Consider the following 23,752-nt stretch of genomic DNA (forward strand, 5'->3'; position numbering starts at 1 on the left):
AGCAGGTTGATTTCAGAAAGCCCTGGACAGATTTATACGAACTGATGCTGAGTGAAATAAGAATGACCAGAAGATCATTATATACTTAACAACAATACTATATGATGATCAATTTTGGTGGACATGGCTCTCTTCAACAATGCAATGAACCAAATCAGTTCCATTTGTTCAATAATGAAAAGAACTAGGTACACCCAGCGAAAGAACTATGGGAAATGAGTGTAAACCACAACATGGCATTTCCACTCCCTCTGTTTTTGTCTTCTTGCAGATTTTTGTCTGCTTTGATTTCATTCTCAGGTTATTTTTATCTTATATCTAAGTCCTATTTTACAAATATATTGCTCTTCTAATGACAAGACTTTTTGAGGTAAATCAACTATTGGCATAGGACACATGGCCTAAAAATTTAGGGAAGGTGAGGAGTGAAATAAAGATAAAAATATAAGCAATTTTATTTAAAGACAAATGTCAAAGGAATGCTAATATCCCAAGACTTTTAAACTAGTCCTTATCTAGATGCTTCAACCCTACTTCCCCCACCTTCCTTCTCCCCTTCCCCCTCCCCCCCACCAATAAAATATATGGGACTTTTTGTGCCCAACTTGCTGTAAAGTCTTCTCAGCTCTTGTTGGTCTGATCAGAAGCAGTCAGACACATTCTTATTTGATCCTTACATAGTGATGAGTACGAAGGACAGCAACCAGATCAGATAAGGCATGGGACTTAATTTTTCTGTCTTAGAATGATGAAGAGCTGAGGCAAATGTCTGTAGAGCAGTTTTACTGTTTTAATTATGTTGTGTCGTTGCAAGCCACTCAACTTTTCAGTTAAGAGGCAAATGGGTTTTCAAGTCCCTACACTTTAGCCTAAGTTTTGAACACAGAAGAGCAAATATACTTTTTGAAGGAAAAAATGAAAATCTTATAACATAACTTATAACTTTAAAAAACCCAAATTTTCCCTTGATTATTGGCATAGACAAATAGAATCTTAAATTTAAAAAAATTAAATTAAAATAAAGAAGCCAAATGGGCAAAATAATTCCAAACACTAAATAATCAGACTTACTGGTACATGCCATAGAAGGCGGATCTTTTTCAGCTCGGAAATAACCTTTTTCACACTGGCAGATAGATGTTGCTTCCATATCAGCTAAACTATGTGGAGGGCACTTAGAGCACTTTATATTCCCAGCAAATGCTTTATAGAATCCTGGTCTGCACGCTGTAAAAAAAACAAAAACAAAATTAAAAAAACAGGGGAAAATGTTTTATTCATTTATTAGTATGAATATATTATGTTATATGTGAAACATGTTTACTGTATTTCTAATGTTTCTTTCTGGATTTCCTGATTCTTTCCAAATCAACATGACAAAATTATCCATAGAATTATCCTTATCATAGAAATAACATAAATACTTATTGATTATAATAATAATAGAAGCTGCTCTTGCCTCAGCTCTTCATCATTCTAAGACAGAAAAATTAAGTTAAAGTAAATGACCAAAATGTGATGTTAGGCTTCTAATCACATACTGTTACTAAAGAAACGAATGCTGAACAGACATTTATCATTTTTTTTCATATAAAGTAATGACAACAACATTTTTATAATGTTTCCTGGTTTATAAAGCACTTTACATAATTTGTTGTTCGATCATCTTTCAACCATGTCCAATTCTTCAGAACCCAATTTAGGGTTTTCTTGGCAAAAATACTGGAGTGGTTTGTTGTTTCCTTCTACAGGTCATTTTACAGATGAGGAAACTAAAATAACTTTCCCAGCATCACACAGCTACTAAGTGTTTGAGGTTGCATTTGAACTCATAAAGATGAGTTTTTCAGACTCCAAGTTCAGTATTCTATCTACTTTGCTGAAAGAATTTTTGAGCAGTGGATATAGCTCTGGCATGGTGACAGGAAGATAGGTGTTTAGATTTTAACTCATAGACATTTACTGTGTGAAACTGGGAGAAGTCTTTTAAACTATGTTTCCTTCAAATTCCTTAATTGCAAAGTAGACATAATAATAGGAGTTACTTAAAATGAGATAATATTTAAATTAAATTTAAATAAAATAAATGAGATAAAATTTAAATTACTTAAAATGAGATAATATACTGCTTATCACATAATAGGTGCCGTATAAATGTTCATTTCCTCTGTTCTCTCTCTCTGTCCCTTTTTACAGATGGAGGAAATTAGATATCAAAGATATTTTTTGCCTATGTAGTCACACAATTTAACCAAGTGTCTGAGGTGTTCTCACTTCAAGATACCATAACAAAAATAGTCAGTTTTTTCAGAGCACTTCAAAGTTTCCAGTATTTTTTTTTTCTGAGGAAAACAGGTAAATAAAGATGAAGTTTATAAAAGTACATACAGCTTTCTGTGATTTATTTGAAACTGTACCTCCAGGACACTTGGCATATTTGTTCAATAAATGTAATTGAAATCTGATTGTTCATTTTTATAAAACATCTGTTTCTATCTCTGTGCCATTATGTACATGCCTTAAGATTACTCCACATAAAGATTATGTTTGAATACAGCAAAACAATTTTTATTTTCATGTTTTCAGATATACAGATATTTGCAATAGTGCCTAAGGTCACCTACTTTTAGGTAGATGACTAAGTTTAATGACTCTCCCAGCTAAACAACTTATCCCCAGAGCCACTGGCTACTTAATTTCAGAAAAGTAGTGTTTTTTGTTGTCTGGAGAATAAAATGGGGACTTTCAGTCAGCAAGATCTGAGTTTGAATTCCATCTCAGAAATAAATTTATTTTCTACTTGGATACACTCCTTTAATTTCTCCACAATGCTTCCTTCACTGCCTCCCTCCTCAAATAGATTATTCCTTGAAGACAGGAATTGACTTCCTTACTTATATGTATATTCCTAGGACTTAAGAGCACCAGCCACATAGTTTCCATTAATAAATGTTTCCTTCTTATTAGAATATTTTAAAAATATTTTTATTTATTTCATTAAACATTCCAAATTACATGTAAAAACTTTTGAACAATTTTTTAAAAATTGCCAAATTCTCTTTTCTTACACCTTATACCAATTTGTTATTGATTATCAATGTAAAATCATGCAAAATGTTTACCATTTGTAAAAGAAAACACAATGAAATAAAGTTAAAAAATAGCTTGTATCCCATTCAGAATTCGTCAGGTCTCTCTCTCTCTCTCTCTGTTCTCTCTCTCTCTCTCTCTCTCTCTCTCTCTCTCTCTCTCTCTCTCTCTCTCTCTCTCTCTCTACTCTGTCATGGAGAACATTTTTCATCATGGATCTTTAAAATTGTCTGGAATTAACATAATAGGCAAATCATTCCAAGTTGATCATTAGACAATATTGATGGTTCTGTGTACAATGTTCTTCTGGTTCTGCTCACTTCATTTTGTATGAATTCTTCTAAGTCTTTCCATGTTTTTTTCTAAAAAAAGTTTCTTATTTCTTATGGTGCAATAGTATTCCAAAACTATATATAATATTATATATATATATATATATATAATATTCCCCAATGTTTTCAGCTATTCCCCAATTGATGGGCAACTCTTTTATCTCTAATTGTTTGTCACTATTTTACTTTTTAAAAAATCTACTATTATTGTTGTTAAGTCCTGTGCAACTCTCCATGACTCCATTTGGGACTTTCTTGGCAAAGATCCTAGAGTGGTTTACCATTTCCTCTACTTTTTCTATAGATGAGGAATCTGAGATGGAGTTAAATTGTTCAGGATCACACAGCTAGTAAATGTCTGAAGACAGATTTGAAACAAGGTCTTTCTGACTTCAGGTCTGATACTTTATCCATTGTCCTACCAAGTTGCCACTCTATTATTATTAGACTGTCATTATTTGGACTGATTATGTGACCCTTTACTTTACCTCCTTTCCTTGATTTTCCCTATCTTTAAAGTTAGCATAATAATAGCATTTATCTTGGCAGGATTGAGAGGATCAAATGGGGTAATATGTAAAAAATGTTTAAAAGACTTGAAACAATAAGTAAATGTAAATTATTACTATAACTATTGATTACCCTTTTAGAAGAGAAAGGAAAGTAGACATGCCTTCAATCTTCAATCTCAGTAAGAGTCTTTATTCTATTTCCTTCCAAGCTGATATAGTAGGTTTTCCCCCATTATTTCTCTTCACTTGTCTTTGTATTCTGAGTCCCTTTGACACCAGTGATCTTATAAAGGGAAAATATTCCCTACAAATATACCATCTCTTTGTTACCTTTCTGTGAACTTAATCTCCTTTCAGGTTGGTTGTCCTTTGTTTTTGATGATGATCAAAAAGTCATCACTATGTTAGAATAATGTTACAGTGTCTGACTGTGTCTAATCAGATCAATATGAGCTTAGAATGCTCTGCCACAGGTCAGACACAAATATCCATTTAAACATTTGGAGTAGCTTGTCTAATTTTATGTATTTTGTATTTCCTTTGGTCTAATTTAATTCATCTTTACTTATAGAGCACAGCATGTTTTATAATGAGGGCATGTTATTCTTGATAGTTCTGTGTCAGTGTCTCCCATGTCATACAATTAATTATAAAGTATTTAAAAGAAATCTTGAGAGTGTACTTGTATGACTCTTGCTTTCTACCTTATGAGCACTTGCCCTGTGTGAGTTCTCCAATAAAATAATATTTTTGGCAAGTGTACATTTGACATTCAAACAATGTCTGTAGTAGAGTTGGAATGGTTGGTAATTTAGTGCAAGAAAGGACCTCAGTGTCTGTAATCTTATCCTGCCAGATAATCTTCAGAATCTTCCTTTCAATAGAGTGCAAATGGATGGATGATTTGATGGATAATTTTTAAATAAAAATAAAGTAAAGAACATTGTTTAAGTACCTAAATAAAGTTAAAAATTGTGCTGGGCTTTAAAATAAGAAAATATGAAACAGTACTGAAAGAAAGGGATTTCTATCAAGGGAAATGAACATCCCACAAATGTGTACTATATATCACCTGTTTGTCTATCTATCTATCAACCTATTTATATATCATCAATCCATTCATCCATCTATTTATCTATATTTTATCTATCTATATATCTATATATCTATATATTTATCACCTCTTACTCTATTATTCTATCTATCCATCCATCAATATTGATCTGATCAGCCACAGTCAGACACTGTAACATGATTCTAACATAGTGATGTCTTTTTGATCATCATCAAAAACAAAGGACAACCAACCTGAAAGGAGATTAAGTTCATAGAAAGGTAACAAAGAGATGGTATATTCATAGGGAATATTTTCCCTTTATAAGATCACTGGTGTCAAAGGGACTAAGAATACAAAGACAAGTGAAGAGAAATAACGGGGGAAAACCTGCCATATCAGCTTGGAAGGAAATAGAATAAAGACTCTTACTGAGATTGAAGATTGAAGACATGATTGCTTTCCTTTCTCTTCTAAAAGGGTAATCAATAGTTATAGTAATAATTTACATTTACATAGTGGTTCAAGTCTTTTAAACATTTTTTACATATTACCCCATTTGATCCTCACAATCCTGCCAAGATAAATGCTATTATTATGCTAACTTTAAAGATGGGGAAAATCAAGGAAAGGAGGTAAAGTAAAGGGTAACATAATCAGTCCAAATAGTGACAGTCTAATAATAATAGAGTGGCAGCTTTGTAGGGCAATGGATAAAGTATCAGACCTGGAGTCAGAAAGTCTTTGACTCAAATCTATCCTCAAACATTTACTAGCTGTGTGATTGTGGACAAATAATTTAACTCTGTCTTAGATTCCTCATCAATACAAAAAGTAGAGGAAATGGTAAACCACTCTAGGATCTTTGCCAAGAAAATCCCAAATGGGGTCATGGACTTAACAACAATAATAGTAGATTTTTAAAAAAAGTAAAATAGTGACAAACAATTAGAGATCAAATTAATAAAGATGAGATTATTTAGTTTCCAATTATTTTTTGGTCTATTTTCCCCTGGCTTTTTATTGAATGTAATTTTCATTGCATTGTGGTCTGAAAAGGATGCATTTACTATTTCTGCCTTACTGCTATTGATTTTGAGGTTTTTATGTCCTAGTATATGGTCAATTTTTGTATAGGTGCCATGAACTGCTGAGAACAAAGTGTACTTCTTTCTGTCTCCATTTAGCTTTCACCAAAGATCTATCATATCAAACTTTTCTAGTATTCTATTTACCTCTTTGATTTCTTTCTTATTTATTTTGTGGTTTGATTTATCTAATTCTGAGAGTGCAAAGTTGAGATCTCCCACTATTATAATTTTGCTGTATATTTCTTTTTGCAGCTCTCTTAATTTCTCTTTTACGAATTTAGATGCTGCACCACTTGATCCGTATATGTTTAATACTGATACTGCTTCATTATCTATGCTACCCTTAAACAAGATATAATGCCCTTCCTTATCTCTTTTAATTAGATTAATTTTTGTTTTTGCTTGATCTGAGATGAGAATGTCTACCCCTGCTTTTTTGGCTTCACCTGAAGCATATTCGATTCTGCTCCACCCTTTTACTTTTATTCTGAAAGTATAACCCTGCTTCAGGTGTATCTCCTACAATATATAGTAGGATTCTGGCTTTTAATCAGTCTGCTACCTACTTCCTCTTTATGGGGGAGTTTACCCCATTCACATTTCTGGTTAGAATGACTAATTCTATATTGCTTGCCATCCTGTTAACCCCTGCTTATGCTTTTCTCCTTTCCTTCCCTCTTACCCCCCCTCCCCAATATTAAACTTGTGAGCACCACTTGTTTTTCACAGTCCTCCCTTTTTACTATCCCTCCCCCACCTTAAAGTTCCTGTCCCTATTTTACCCCTTTTCCTCACAATTTCTGTATTCCCTTTCCCTTAGCTTACTCTTTCCCTCCCACTTTTCAATGAAGTAGAAGAAGTTTCACCATAAACCAAATATGTCCATTGATACACAATACTTTCATCCCCCTTCTTTCTTTCTCTCAGATATATTAGGTTACCTTTGCCTTTTTATGAGATGTAGCACCATCACTTTACTCTTTTTTATGATATAATTTCCTTTCCACCTCAAGTTCTAGGACAAATTATACATGTGTTATTTACATATCTTTATGGCAGAAATATAGTTCTCAAGATTTCTTTTTACCTTTTTAAAAATCTCTTGAGTTCTGTATTTGAAGATCAAACATTTTGTGTAGATCTGGTTTTTTTTCATTGAGAATAGATGGAATTCATTTATTTCGTTAAATGACCATCTTCTTCCCTGGAAAACGATGCTCATTCTTGCTGGGTAAGTTATTCTTGGCTGCATACCAAGTTCCTTAGCCTTTCGGAATATGATATTATGGGCCCTTCGTTCCTTTAATGTGGACGCTGTTAGTTCCTGGATTATCCTTATTGTGGCTCCTCCATATCTGAATTGCTTTTTTCTAGCAGCTTCCAATATTTTTTCCTTTGTCTGATGGTTCTTGAACTTTGCCACTATATTTCTTGGTGTTTTGATTTTAGGTTCCCTTTCAGTAGGTGATCAATGAATTTTTTCAATGTCTATTTTACCCTCTGTTTCCAAAATGTCTGGGCAGTTCTCTTTGATAATTTCCTCGAAAATAGTGTCCAAGCTCTTTTTTTCCTAACATTTTTCAGGGAGTCTGATTATTCTCAAATTGTCTCTCCTGGATCTGTTTTCCAGGTCTGTTGTCTTTCCCATAAGGTACTTGACATTCTTTTCAATTGTTTTGTTTTTCTAGTTTTGCTTGACTACTTTTTGATTTCTCCTTGAGTCATACATTTCTACTTGTTCCAGTCTAATTTTCAGTGATGTATTTTCTTCACACACTTTTTTGTATCTTTTTGTAATTGTCCAATTGAGTTTTTATCTTCTATGGAATTTTTTTTTCATTTCATCAATTTTATTTTTTAGAGAGCTGTTTTCTTTTTCCAGCTCACTAATGGGATTTACACACATACATTTAATCTAGGTTATTTTGTAACACATATAAAATGTATGGGATTACCTGTCATCAGGGGGAGGGAGTGGAGGGAGGGGGGATAATTTGGAAAAAATGAATACAAGGGATAATATTATAAAAAAATAAAAAGAAAAAAAGAAAAGAAAATTAGACTGGAACAAGTAGAAATGAATAACTCAAGGAGAAACCACGAAGTAATCATGCAAAACCAGAGAAATGAAACAATTGAAAAGAATGTCAAGTACTTTATTAGAAAGACAACAGACCTGGAAAACAGATCCAGGAGAGACAATTTGAGAATAATCCGACTCCCTGAAAAATGTGAGGAAAAAAAGAGCTTGGACACTATTTTCAAGGAAATTATCAAAGAGAACTGCTCTGACGTTTTGGAAACAGAGGGTAAAATAGACATTGAAAAAATTCATTGATCACCTACTGAAAGGAACCCTAAATTCAAAATGCCAAAGTGGCCAAGTTCAAGAACCATCAGACAAAGGAAAAAATACTGGAAGCTGCTAGAAAAAAAGCAATTCAGATATGGAGGAGCCACAATAAGGATAACCCAGGATCTAGCAACGTCCACATTAAAAGGAAAAGGGCCTGGAACATGATATTCTGACAGGCTAAGGAACTTGGTATGCATCCAAGAATAACTTACCCAGCAAAAATGAACATCGTTTTCCAGGGAAGAAGATGAACATTTAACAAAATACATGAATTCCATCTATTCTTGATGAAAAACCCAGACCTACATAAAATGTTTGATCTTCAAATACAGAACTCAAGAGATTTATAAAAAGGTAAAAAGAAATCTTGACAACTATACTTCTGCAATAAAATAAGTAAAGAACATATGTATAATTTGTCCTAGAAACTAGAGGTGGAAAGGAAATTATATCATAAAAAAGTGTAAAGTGGTGGTACTACATCTCATGAAGAGGCAAAGGTAACCTATTATATCTGAGAGAAAGAAAGAAGGGAGATGAACATAGTGTGTATCAATAGACATATTTGATTTATGGTGAAACTTCTTCCACTTCATTGAAAAGTGAGAGGGAAGGAGTAAGCTAAGGGAAAGGGAATATAGAAATTGTGAGGAAAAGGGGTAAAATAAGGGGAGGAACTTTAAGGTAGGGGAGGGATACTAAAAAGGGAGGGCTGTGAAAAGCAAGTGGTGTTCATAAGTTAAATACTGGGTAGGGGGGTAAGAGGGAAGGAAAGGGGAAAAGCATAAGCAGGGGTTAATAGGATGGCAAGCAATATAGAATTAGTCCTTCTAACCATAAATGTGAATGGGGAAAACTGCCTCATAAAGAGGAAGCAGTTAGCAGACTGGATTAAAAGTCAGAATCCTACTATATGTTGTTTACAGGAAACACACCTGAAACAGGGTGAGACATTCAAACTAAAAGTAAAAGGGTGGAGCAGAATCTACTATGCTTCAGGCAAAGCCAAAAAAGCAGGAGTAGCCATCCTCATCTCAGATCAAGCAAAAAATTGATCTAATTAAAAGAGATAAGGAAGGGCATTATATCCTGCTAAAGGGTAGCATCAAGCAGTATCAATATTAAACATATACACACCAAGTGTTGTAGCATCTAAATTCTTAAAAGAAGAAATAGATAGCAAAACTATAATAGTGGGAGATCTCAACTTTGCACTCTCAGAATTAGATAAATCAAACCACAAAATAAATAAGAAAGAAGTCACAGAGGTAAATAGAATACTAGAAAAGTATTATATGATAGATCTTTTGCGAAAGCTAAATGGAGACAGAAAGGAGTATACTTTCTTCTCAGCAGTTCATGGAACCTATACAAAAACTGATCATATACTAGGGCATAAAAACCTCAAAATCAAATGCAGTAAGGCAGAAATAGTAAATACATCCTTTTCAGACCACAATGCAATCAAAATTACATTTAATAAAAAGCTAGGGGAAAATAGACCAAAAAAATAATTGGAAACTAAATAATCTTATACCAAAGAATGATTGGGTAACACAGCAAATCATAGACATAATGAATAACTTCACCCAAGAAAATGACAATAATGAGACATATTACCAAAATGTGTGGGATACAGCCAAAGCAGTAATCAGGGGAAGCTTTATATTTGTACAAGCCTACTTGCCTAAAATAGAGAAAGAGAGGGCCAACGAATTGGGCTTATAACTAAAATTGCTTAGAAAAGGAACAAATTAAAACCCCCCAACCAAAAATTAAACTTGAAATACTAAAATTAAAAGGAGAAATCAATAATATTGAAAGTAAAAAAAAAAACCTATTGAATTAATAAATAAAACCAAGAGTTGGTTTTATGAAAAAGGCAATAAAATAGATAAACCTTTGGTAAATCTGATCAGAAAAAGGAAAGAGGAAAATCAAATTGTTAGTCTAACAAATGAAAAGGAGGATCTTTCCACCAATGAAGAGGAAATTAGAGAAATAATAAGGATTTACTTTGCCCAACTTTAAGCCAATAAATTTGATAACTTAAGTGAAATGGATGACTTCCTCCAAAAATATAGGCTTCCTAGATTAACAGAGGAGGAGATAAATTGCTTAAATAGTCCCATTTCAGAAAAAGAAATAGAACAAGCTACTAATCAACTCCCCAGGAAAAAATCCCTAGGACCAGATGGATTTACATGTGACTTCTACTAAACATTTAAAGAAAAACTAGCCCCAATGCTATATAAACTATTTGATAAAAATAGGGGATGAAGGAGTCCTGCCAAATTCCTTTTATGACACAGACATGGTACTGATACCTAAACCAGGTAGATCAAAAACTGAGAAAGAAAACTATAGACCAATTTCCTTAATGAATATTGATGCTAAAATCTTAAATAAGATATTAGCAAAAAGACTTCAGAAAATCATCCCCAGGATAATACACTATGATCAAGTAGGGTTTATATCAGGAATGCAGGGCTGGTTTAATATTAGGAAAACTATTAGTATCATTGACCATATTAATAATCAAATTAATAAAAAGCATATGATTATCTCAATAGATGCAGAAAAAGCATTTGATAAAATACAACATCCATTCCTACTAAAAACCCTTGAGAGTATAGGAATAAATGGACTATGACTTAGAATACTCAGGAGCACATATTTAAGCCCGTCAGTAAGCATAATATGTAATGGAGATAAGCTGGAACCTTTCCCAGTAAGATCAGGAGTGAAACAAGGTTGCCCACTATCACCATTACTATTCAATATTGTATTAGAAATGCTAGCCTACGTAATAAGAGTCGAGAAAGAGATTAAAGGAATGAGTAGGTAATGAGGAAATCAAACTGTCACTCTTTGCAGATGATATGATGATATACTTAGAAAACCTCAGAGATTCTAATAAAATAGTTATTAGAAGTAATTTACAACTTTAGCAAAGTTGCAGTATACAAAATAAATCCACATAAATTGTCAGCCATTTTATACATCACAAACAAAATGCAACAGCAAGAGATACAAAGAGAAATTCCTTTCCAAACAAATGTCGAGAGCATAAAATATTTGGGAATTCATCTACCAAAGATAAGTCAGGAATTATATGAGAAAAATTACAAAACTCTTGCGACAAAAATAAAGTCATATTTAAATAATTGGAAACACATCCAGTGCTAGTGGATAGGCTGAGCGAATATAATAAAGATGACAATACTCCCCAAACTAATCGATTTATTTAGTGCTATACCAATCAGACTCCCAAGAAACTATTTTAGTGACCTAGAAAAAATAACAACTAAATTCATATGGAAGAATAAAAGGTCGAGAATTTCAAGGGAATTAATGAAGAAAAAGTCAGATAAAGGTGGTCTAGTTTTACCTGATCTAAAGCTATATTATATAGCAGCAGTCACCATATGGTATTGGCTAAGAAATAGACCAGTTTATCAGTGGAACAGATTAGGTATAAAGGACAAAAAAGGGTACAACTATACCAATCTATTGTTTGATAAACCCAAAGATACCAACCTTTGGGATAAAAATTCATTATCTGAAAAAAAAGAACTATTGGGAAAACTGGAAATTAGTATGGCAGAAATTAGATATGGATCCACACTTAACACCTATACCAAGATCAGATCAAAATGGGTCCAAGATTTAGGCATAAAGAATGAGATTATAAATAGGTTAGAGGAATAGAGGATAGTCTACCTCTCAGACCTGTGGAGGAGGAAGGAATTTATGATCAGAGGAAAACTAAAGATCATTATTGATTACAAAATAGAAGATTTTGATTACATCAAACTAAAAAGTTTCTGTACAAACAATACTAATGCAAACAAGATTAGAAGGGAAGTAACAAATTGGGAAAATATTTTTACAATTAAAGGTTCTGATAAAGGCCTCATTTCCAAAATATATAGAGAACTGACCCTGATTTAAAAGAAATAAAACCATTCTCCAATTGATAAATGGTCAAAGAACATGAACAGACAATTCTCAGATGATGAAGTTGAAACTATATCCACTCATATGAAAGAGGGTTCCAAATCACTACTGATCAGAGAAATGCAAATTAAGACAGCTCTGAGATACCACTACACACCTGTCTGTTTGGCTAAGATTTCAGGATAAGATAATGATGAATGTTGGAGGGGATGTGGGAAAACTGGGACACTAATACATTGTTGGTGGTGTTGTGAAAGAATGCAGCCATTCTAGAGAGCAATTTCGAACAATGCCCAAAAAGTTTTCAATCTCTGCATACCCTTTGATCCAGCAGTGCTACTAGTAGGCTTATATCCCAAAGAAATACTAAAGTTGAGAAGGGGACCTGTATTGCCAAAATGTTTGTCTCAGCTCTTTTTGTAGTGGCTAGAAACTGTTAAATGAATGAATGTCCATCAATTGGAGAATGGTTGGGTAAATTATGGTATATGAATGTTATGGAATATTATTGTTGTATAATAAATGACCAGTAGGATGGATACAGAGAGTTTTGGAGACTTACATGATCTGATGCTGAGTGAAATGAGCAGAACCAGAAGATCACTACACACTTCAACAACAATACTGTATGAGAACGTATTCTGATGGAAGTGGTTATCTTCAACATAAAGAAGATCCAACTCACTTCCAGTCCATCAGTGATGGACAGAAACAACTACACCCAGAGAAGGAACACTGGGAATTGAATCTAAACTAGTAGCACTACTGTCTTTCTACCCAGGTTACTTATACCTTTGGAATCCAGTTCTTAATGTGTAACAAGAAAATTGGATACACACATATATTGTATGTAGGTTATACTGTAAAACATGTAATATATATGGGACTAGGGAGGGAATAGAAGAAGGGAGGGGAAAATTTGGAAAAATGAATAGAACGGATAATGTTATTAAAAATACTCATGCATATATACTGTCAAAAAACAAAAAAAATATTAAAAATGAATGCAAGGGATAATGTTACAAAAATTACTCATGCAAAAAAAATAATAAAAAAATAAAAAAAGTAAAAAAAAGTAAAGAAAAAAAAAGAAAATTTTTCTCCTCAGAGGTTAGATTAAATAAAATTAAGTATATCATGGGGAAATGGATATATCTTTCTTAGAATAAACTTATAAATTACCAATTTTATGTTTAAAAGAGTGTTGAATTAGCAAATGGAAGACTCAAGATTCTATTATTTTACAGTAAGGCAACCACTACTAATTATCTATTTGACTTTGGATAATTCATTTCAAACTTTTTAATCATCAGCTCTTTTATCTATAAAATAAATATCATGATACCTAATCTGCATGTTAATTTAGCAAACTTTTATTAAATGTCTACTATGAACCAGGTACTTTGCTAGGTCCTGAGATTAAAAAAGACACACTTAAATAAAGATTAAGAAAGAAACATTTCCTGTCCTTTAAGGAATTTATGTTTTACTTAAAAAATTACATGTACTCAAATAAATATATGCAACACATATGTATGGTAAAAATATACATAAAGCAAAGTAATAAGGAGATTAGGGAGGAAAGTACAGATAACATTATTCCTATACATCATTAAGTGTCTATTGGTTGTAAGGTGCTATATCAGATGACAAGAATACAAAGATAGAAAATTTCTTTGCTCCCAATGCATTTTTCCAAGGTTAGTGGTAGGATAAGAGAAAATATATGCACATATAAATGTAAGAGATGTTTGAAAACTGACTGGCATCCTGGGATTGGTTATTGAAAGCTGAAAATATAGGGAGAAGAAGGTAGTGCCTAAAAAAGAAAGAAAAAATAGGAAAAAATATCCTAAAATACATTCAATTGTCACTCTAAGCCAGAGGCATCTAGATGACACTATGGATAAAGTGGAAACCATGAAAAACTTCCTTTAAGAGATAAGATTTAAGGTGACCATTGAATGAAACTAAGGAATTTAAGAGGCTTAGGTGAGAAGCACATTCCAGGAATGCAGGAAAGCCAATGCAAATGTATTGAGATAGGAGAGTATCAGTTTGGTTGGACATTTATAGCTTTATAGCACATGTGTGAAGGGGAATATTGCATAAAAATCCTGTAAAGTGAATTGTGGATAGAATGTGAGAAACTAAAAATACCAAAGAAGTTTCTAGAAGTTGGTTCTAGAAATCATAAAGAATCCCTGGAATATACTGATTATGGAAGCAATGTCATCAGATAAATAATTAAAAGGCAGGAATTTGAATAGATGTTTTCATAATATAGCTCTAATTTCTATGATTTTTTGAGAAATTACTTCTACATTGTTGACAGTAGCTTATATCTCTAAATTATTTAGGTTAATTTAATATAAATATGCAATGACATAAAAAGGTATTTGTATTATGGTTATCATTTCTTTTCTTTTTTTTCTTCCAAATTTCTCCCAAATCATTTCTTTTAAACAACTACACTAGTTTATATTTTATACCACATGAAATTATTCATCAATTCAAAGGAGAAATAAGATAAAGCAAAACTAATATGATTCCTGTTGGTACATGCAATTTACCATTATTAGACTATTAGTAATAATGCTTCTCAACAATTTCACATTTATTGATTCATAGATTATTAAAGATTTTAGATGTTACTCAATTCAGCTCCCACATTCCACATACAAGGAAACTGAGGACTACAGAGGCCAAATCATTCATCTAAGGTCCTAAAGCTAGTTATTATAAGAACTAGAATTAGAGACTACACCTGATTACTTTTTTACTGCTTCCTACTCCCAGCAAGGAAATTGAAATATTGAAAGAATGGGAGTTAGTGTTACACAGTAAAAAAAAAAAATTTAAAAAAATCCTGGATTTTGACTTGAGATGTTAGATTCACATCCTGCTTCTAATATTCACTAGTTTTATGACTCTCAGCAGCTAAGTCTCTGAGATTGTGACTTCATCTATAAAATAGGTTTCATAAAAGCCTTAATATTTTATCTTATTGATTGTTAGAATCAATCTAGATATTGTACATAAATTACTTGGCAAACATTAATATAAAATATCCTCACTAAATAGTTTTCAGTGATGCAAATTTAGGCTTTATGCTTTGAGTAAAATGTCTTATTAATAATGAAAAATAACCAAATGTGGAATATGTTGCCTCCACTAGCAGTGATTTCCCCCTCATTGGAGTTGTAATGCAAGACTAGATAATTAATTATCAGAAATGATATTGATGCATGTGAACTCGGAAAAGACTGTGTCCCCTTTTGATCTGTACAATTAACACTCTGAAATTGTGTACCGTGTAACGTTTGATCTGTAAAGAAGGGAGATTCTAGTCTCAGGTCCTCCCGATATCTCCCCAGATAAGTTAAGTGGCATCATTCAACTGGGCCTTTTCTAAGTCCCCATCTCCCCCACAAATGTTAGCCAGATCCTCATTCAGAAAGCCTTCATAGTGATTTCCATTGAACTGGAGATCTGGGTCTAATATTGATAAGCATCTAGGCCCAAGGACTTTGGCTTTCTTTTCCATTTGAAACTTTAACCTTTCCTATTAAAGGGCAATTTTAAACTCATTTCTTTGCAGAATGTCCAAAGCAAGACTATACCTTGTCCCTTGGCATAGCTGCCTGTAAGGACTCCTGCCTGCTGTGAAGACATTCTCTTCTCAGTGCTAAACCCCATTTCCCTAATAGGACTTTGCCACTAGGAAGTCAGTCTTCCTAACAAAGCTGATTTCTCATCCAACAATAAATTTCCCTTTTTGCCACTTAAAACTTTTTAGGTTCATGAATTCTTTTCTTAAAGACCTGTGCTGAATAGAAGGAGATTCCCAAACCTCAACTGTCTAAACTGCCACTAACCTTATCGATATCAAGCCTATGACACATTCCTTATATTGAAAAGAAGTCCTGTGGTGAATTTAGAGAAAAACATGGACAAAAGTCAAAAAGGATGAATAATCACAAATGGTTTGCTATTGGCATCATTGAAATGAACATGCAAATCAGTAAGTTATAGATCAATTTTAGTATTTGAGTACATGGTTTCATTTAGAGAACTTTTTAAGGCCCTCTAAAAATATCTAGAGTTCTATGAGACCATCAATAAATACTTTGTTTTTGTTATTGTTTGTCCTTTGTTCTCCAAGAGGACTATGGCATCAGGGAGGTGATACCATAACATTCAAGTGATTTGGATTTAAGTGAGAGAGGCTGTGCAAGGTCACCTACCTCACTTTACCCTTCAGAGAAATCTGAGTTCAGTCACCAAATATAGAACAAGACAAATGGAGATAGTTCTGGATAAGATCTTCAACAGACCTAAGGTCTCAACTATTCAGTGATTAAGGATAGGTTCCATTTAAGGCAAAGAATCTCCTCTCACCTAGTCCAAAAATCTAAATAAATAAACAAATGAATGAATGAATCTGGGAGGGGAAGACCCTCTGGGTTTCTGGCCAAAGCAGAAATGACTTCTTTTTACATTCATCAGAATCAATTTGGATGCAAACAAAGACCAAATGGGGCTTAGTCTAGGACCTATTGGTTGCCAATTAGAATCAGATTGGTTTTGGTTAAGGCCTTATCCTTAAGAAAGAAATCTAGCAAATAAACCTCAGAAGCAATTTTTTTTTCTCTTTTGCACCTCTGAATAAAACTTTGAAAGAGACTACAGGGTAGAAACTAGATTTTGAATTAGAGAAATTTAATTAAAATCCTGTTCAATTCACTTATTTGTTGTATTGGTCTTTGTCAAGATTCTCTAGCCCCAGTATTGCTGGGTTCTTGACCTTGGCTAGTCAAACTCCCCAGATTCCTTGCCACTTGTTTGTCTCTAGGCTAACAGCTTTCTTCTGATGTCTATTTTGAACTTTCTGCTGTGTTCTTTTCTTTATTTAGTACCTCATTTTAAACTAGTGAAACTTCTACTACAATGCCCTGGAAAATCTGCATACTTAAGGCACCAGTGCCCAAGTATGCCCTTGAAGTGAAAAGAGATATCACAATGAATCAAAGAGAATAAGCATAAGGAAATAAATACAACGAAGTTAAAAAAAAAGTATACTCACTTTGGAGGCAGGAGACCTGGTCTTGAGATCCAGCTTTGCTACTTAACAACAAATTAATATTGGAAGTCATTTTAACTTCTGGGTTTTAGTTGCCTCAACAACCCCCAGAATCTCTCCAGCTTCAATTCAATGATACCCAAGGTCCATTGTGATATCAATTGGCTTTTTATGTGAATGTTTTTTCCACCTTTCTCTCAGGTATTAGCCAGTCTAGAAAACAAAACTCCAACCTCAAAAAGTCTGTAATTAATCATTGCTATTTTAGTACAAGTCTGGCACTTTCTGGAATTTGTGCTTCTCCCACATCAGTAGAACATCAATATCTAGTATATCTTCTAATCCTGCAAGTCTTCCTGTGCTTGAAGAAGTTCTTTTTTTCTGACTTTGATTTCTGGAATGATCTCATGCTTGGGTATACATTTTTTAGAACCCTTTGAGGATAACCCATTCTGTGCTTATGGTGATTACTCAGCCCCTATATTTATCTCAGTTCTCTTCAGTCTACTTCCTAATTCTGTGTTCATGATTCCAACATGAAAATTCTCACAATAAACATTGAAAATTGAAGTATAGTCTTTTATTACCCTCATGGCTAAACTTTTGATAAAGCTTTCTGACTCATCTTCCTGCTTGTAGAAAAATCTACCTTTTACACCACAAAACTATCAAAGAATCATAAAGTTACTGAATCATGAGGCTTTTGAGTCCATTCCTATCCCTGTTGGTCATGGAACTTTTGCACAAAAACACATTAACTCCCAATGAAGCTAGTTCAATACAATATGTTATATACCTCTGCATGCAGTTATTCTATTGTAATTGAAGACTAAAATTTTTTAAAAAATCATCTATGTCTTTAACTATATCCCATATATATGGGATATATATATATATATATATATATATATATATATATATATACACACATATATATATATATATATATATATATATATACAGATATAGATAGATAGATAGATAGATAGATAGATAGATATACAGATATAGATAGATAGATATAGATACATAGCAGAAAGCTGCACTGAACCAAGAGCTCAGGGGTTCTCAAACTACGGTCCACTGGCCAGATGCAGCCAGCTGAGGACGTTTATGAGGCCTGCCTGGTTATGGCAAATGGGCTGAGGGATGGAGACAGAGTGTGAGTTGTTCTTTTTTTTTTTTTTTTTTTACTATAGCCCGGCCCTCCAACAGTCTGAGGGACAGTGAACTGATACCCTATTTTAAAAAGTTTGAGGACCACTGATAGGTGCTCAGAGTAATCCCTTAGAGACCTCCTTACAAATTGACCTTTAATTTACCTTCTTACCATTAATGAATGCTATTTGCAAAGTAAAATTTTAAAAATAATAATAGACAACATGAATAGAGTGTCTATTATATGCCATACACTATGCTAAGAGCTTTACAAATATTATCTCTTTAGATGATCACAACATCACAACCTGTGAGATAGTACCATCATAAAAACAAATAGAGGTCAAATAGCTTGCCTTAGATGACATACATAGTAAGTTATCTGAGGCAGAATTTGATCTCAAATCTTTCAGACCCGATAATATATCTAATGCTCTTATTGTTCAATCATGTTTAATTTTATATGACTTTCTGTGACCTTATTTGTGTGGGGGGGTCTTTTTAAAAAATTTTTTTCTGCTTTGCCTAATAATATTTTTTCAATTATGAAAAGATAATTTTCATTATTCATCTGTGTAAGATATTGAGTTCCAATTTTTCCTCCCTTCTTTCCCTCCCCTCACCCCAAGACAGCAAATAATATGATATAGATTATATATGTGCAATCATATTAAACATTTTCACATTAGTCATTTGGTGAAAGAAGAATCAGAACAAGAAGGAAAAAACCATGAGAAAGAAAAACATACAAACAAAAAAAAGTGAAAATAGCATGTGTTAGGATTACAAGATGATAACTTAGGTTGTCTAAACAATTCTCTAGCTCAGAATTCACACCTTTAGTTCAAATCTTTAAAAGGAGTTTGCACCTTTAGACTTTTGAAAAGGAGTTTACATATTTAAAGGAGTTTACACCTTTAAAAGGAGCAAGTTCATTGGTTGAAATATTTCCCACAAGCACCTGGGAGTTCTCACAATTCCATTCTCTTCCAGGATAAAAGAAGGCTACATTGAGGTCTGAAGACAGTCTAGACTGGGAGATTGAGTTTAGACAGCAGTCTGGAAGGAGAGTCTAGACTGGTAGAAGAACAAGACTTCCCAGGAGAACTTCAGGGAAACTTGAGGAGATTCAGAAACAGGATTCAGGAAGAAGAGGATTCAAGATTCTACCTCCAGAAGCCTCCCAAGAAACCTGCACACAGAGAAAAGGGTTCACAGAGAAAAGAAACCTCCTCCGAGAGAAGCATTAAAATTGAGAGAAGACAGAACATTACATTTGGCACCCATGTGGGCCAAGGACTTATTCTGAGCCCTTCAGAGGAGCTAGCCTGGACCTTGACACTTTGGAGCCCAAACAGGAACAGACAACATCCTCATTCCAGTGGAAAAGCCTCCAATCCAGATCTCAGTGGAAAAGTCTCTCTGACCCAGAAATAAGCGTGAATAACAAGGAAACTTTGTTAAAGAACTAAAGTAGAATTTCAGTGAAATGGGGCAAATGTTTAGAAAACAGCCTTCTGTTTCTGTTCAAGGAAAATGTTTAGAGAGCATTATCAAGGTTATGAAAAGCCAAGGATTAATTATAATTTTGGAGGAGATCACTGAACTTTTGAAAATTGTGCAGGTCATATGTCCTTGTTTTTCTCTGGAAAAAGAATTAGCTCTAGATGAATGGGAATTAATAGGAGAGCTACTAGGAGAACACTATGATCCCAAACCAAACTTAATTTCCACAGATACACTTCATACCTACAATTTAATCCAAGTGGCTTTAAAAATTGTTAGACTAAAGGAAAAGAAGAAAGAGCCAGAGGGGGAGGATCCAACTAAACTAGGTGAAGAGGATGAATCAGATAACAATGAAGTTAAGTACAATTCTGAGCAACAGGAGCATTTCTCATCTCCTCCCTCAATTAACCCTACAGGGGTGGAGCAAGAAGGAGGAGGGGAAGAGGCAGAAACACAAACAGAATCTCCTGTGAAGAAGATTTAGATTTGAATAAAATTAAAGATTTGAAAAAAGGTTGTATACCCTTTATGGGGCTACATCAGCTTATGTTAAAATGTTACTAGATGGTTTGTCTTATGAAGTCCTAACCCCGAATGATTGGAAATCCATAGCAAGGACATGTTTAGAACCTGAACAAAATCTGTTGTGGCTTGCAGAGTTTCATGAATTATGTAAGATCCAAGTCAGATGCAATTTGGAAATAGGAGTTAACACAAAATTCACTTTTGAGCAATTAGCAAGTGAAGGTCAGTATGGAGAGAATTCAGAACAGATTAAATATGCCATGACAGTGTATGAGCAAATTTCTAAGGCTGCAATAAAACCCTAGGGTTCCCTCCCCAGACAGAAAGATCGGGGGAGGCTTTCACTAAAATAGAGCAAGGTCCCAATGAACCTTTTGCGGATTTTGTGGGACGTTTGCAAACTGCTGTTAAAAGAACTATTGAAGAAAATGCAGCTACAGAAATAATGACCAGACATCTGGCTAAGGAAAATGCCAATGAGATTTGCAAAATAATTATATGGGGATTAGACAAAGATGCTCCTTTAGAGGAGATCATAAGGCGATGTGCTACAGTGGGAATAAATACTTTTTACATCCAGACTATGATGAACATGGAAAGACAGGTTCCCTCCTGGCAAAGGACTTCTAGAGAAACTCGCCAGTGTTTCCAATGTGGTAAAGTAGGGCATATGAAAGCTCAATGTTGGCATGGAGATAGAGTGAAAAGACAAGGTGAGAGAAGACCTAAAACTTCATGTCCAAAACGTCACAAGGGCTTGGAAATGAGAGGTGGAGCCTAGTTCCAAGATATCAATCAAAAGATAGGTGGGGCATGATGGCAGCTGATGTTACACCCAAAAAGCCTTTAGAAGGTCAGGATTCTCATTTGATGAACCAGCAGAAAAGCAATCAAATGGCAGGAAGGGATTACCTGATCAATGAGCCAAAAGGCAATCAGATAGCAGAAACAGGCCTTTTAAACCAACAGGGCTGTGTCCTGTGCAAACAGCTCCAATGTAATTGCCATATGATGAGAAGAGATTTAGAAAGTGGTAAATAGGAGGAAATTAGATAGGTTAACTGCCTGGGAGAGAGAGTTTTCTTGTATTTTAACAGACAGAAGGAAACAGATGGAGAGGGAAATAGATGGGTGGCAACAAGCACCTGGAGAGAGACAGAAAAAAGAGAAAAACCTCAAAACAAAGTAGAAGATCTAAGAAACATCTGACACTGAAAGAGCATGGCTGATAAGGAGACTGTTAAAGAACTTTAAAACCAGCAGGAATTTCCTAATACAAGATGAGACTAATGGACAATGGACTTATGGACATGTATAAATTCTCAATTTATGATTATTTGATCATGTTATTTGTTACATAACTTCTAGCATGTGTTACTATGTGCTTATGTAATTTATGTAATTATGTGTAATACCTCCCATATTAATGGATTTATGTTTCAAGGCCATGGCCACCCTATGTTCTAAAACAAAAGAAAGGGGGAGATGTTAGGATTACAAGGTGATAACTCAGGTTGTCTAAACAATTCTCTAGCTCAGAATTCACACCTTTAGTTCAAACCTTTAAAAGGAGTTTACACCTTTAGACTTCTGAAAAGGAGTTTACATATTTAAAGGAGTTCACACCTTTAAAAGGAGCAAGTTCATTGTTGAAGTATTTCCCACAAACCCCTGAGTTCTCACAAACCCATTGTCTGACAGGATAAAAGAGGAGGGCAGTTGGGCAAGGAGACAGTCTGGATTGGGGAAGGACAAGAGCTAGAGGAGATTCAGAGCCAGGATTCAGGAAGAAGAAGAGGCTGGCTGGAGGCTCCAGAAGCCTCCCAAGAAACCTGCACACAGAGAAAGAGAAAAGAAATCTCCTCCCAGAGAAGAATTACAATTGAGAGAAGACAAAACATTACAAGTATGCTTCAATCTGCCTTGAGACTCCATAATTCTTTCTCTAGATGTTTTCCATATTTCCCCTCATGAGTCTTTTGGAATTATCTTGGATCATTGTAATGCTAAGTCTATCATAGTAGTGCATTGCACAATGTTATTGTTACTATACACAATGTTCTAGCTCTACTCATTTCACTTTGTGTCAGTTAATATAAATCTTTTCAGGTTTTACTGAAATCTCTCTGTTCATCATTTCTTATAGAACAATGATATTCCATTACATTCCTATGCCACAATTTATTCAGCCACTCCCCATTTGATAGGTGTCCCCTATCTATAGGGGAAACTATATTATAGTTTCTGTATAGCAGGGATTATGTCATTTATGCCTGCAGCACCTGGCCTGTTGTTCAGCATATAGAATACACATTTTGACAGAATCTGTTATCATTAAAGAGATTTTTGTTCCCACTTTACTGACAATACCCTTTTATGCCTTACTCGTGATTTTCATAACTATTTTGCAAACAGAAATCACATTGTTAAAAGAATATAGTGATACAGGAATGAAATATTGCTTATTTATTGATAGTTTTGTAGATTCTTTTGATATAAGGTATTGACACCTTCAATTTTCACAAACCTCTAAGGTGCCTAATTAATGTGTCTGGAATTGTATCACAGGGTATGTTTCTTGACTAAAGTTATTGTTTCTGAAAAGATCAATATTTTCAATCAATAGGAATTTTATTCAGTGTGATTCCTCATACTATAGCTAGGTAAATGGAAGTTCTCCAGAAGTTCATAAATTTATTGAGAGATTTATATCTAGCTTCACAGTAAAGTCCAACTTATTTATCTCAAGTTAGACTGAAAATCATGGACTATGTTACAATTTACTTTCTTGTTAAAATAAAGATAACTTTTACTATTTGTTGACTCAAAAGTTTAGGGCAAAATGAGGTTCAGTTTGCCTAGGTTTGAATATTCATTCTCCTATCTATTCCCTAGAAAACATTTGCAGTCCCAGTTCAAAGTCCCTGCTTTTCCCTATATTAAGACATAGTAATGGAATTTGGATATATCTTATCTATGTGATCTTTCATTATACTGTAGGAGCAATTTATCATTTTTAATGTTGTCAACCTTCTTAATCAAGTCATAATTAGCATTTCATTTGATAATGTTAAAAGTAAAA

The 23,752-nt window shown here is 33.8% G+C and overlaps 1 protein-coding gene across 1 annotated transcript in view; it reads right to left on the reverse strand.

The window, feature by feature from the left end:
- EPHA6 (EPH receptor A6) overlaps positions 1-23,752 on the reverse strand; it is a 1,095,310-nt gene that overhangs the window by 763,047 nt on the left and 308,511 nt on the right. Inside the window, exon 4 of the mRNA XM_074299847.1 lies at positions 1,072-1,227. Within this exon, the coding sequence (XP_074155948.1) occupies positions 1,072-1,227 (156 nt within the window). The remainder of the gene's footprint in view (positions 1-1,071; positions 1,228-23,752) is intronic.

This window comes from Sminthopsis crassicaudata, chromosome 3 (assembly GCF_048593235.1).
Source record: "Sminthopsis crassicaudata isolate SCR6 chromosome 3, ASM4859323v1, whole genome shotgun sequence".
Classification (NCBI taxonomy): Eukaryota; Metazoa; Chordata; class Mammalia; order Dasyuromorphia; family Dasyuridae; genus Sminthopsis; species Sminthopsis crassicaudata.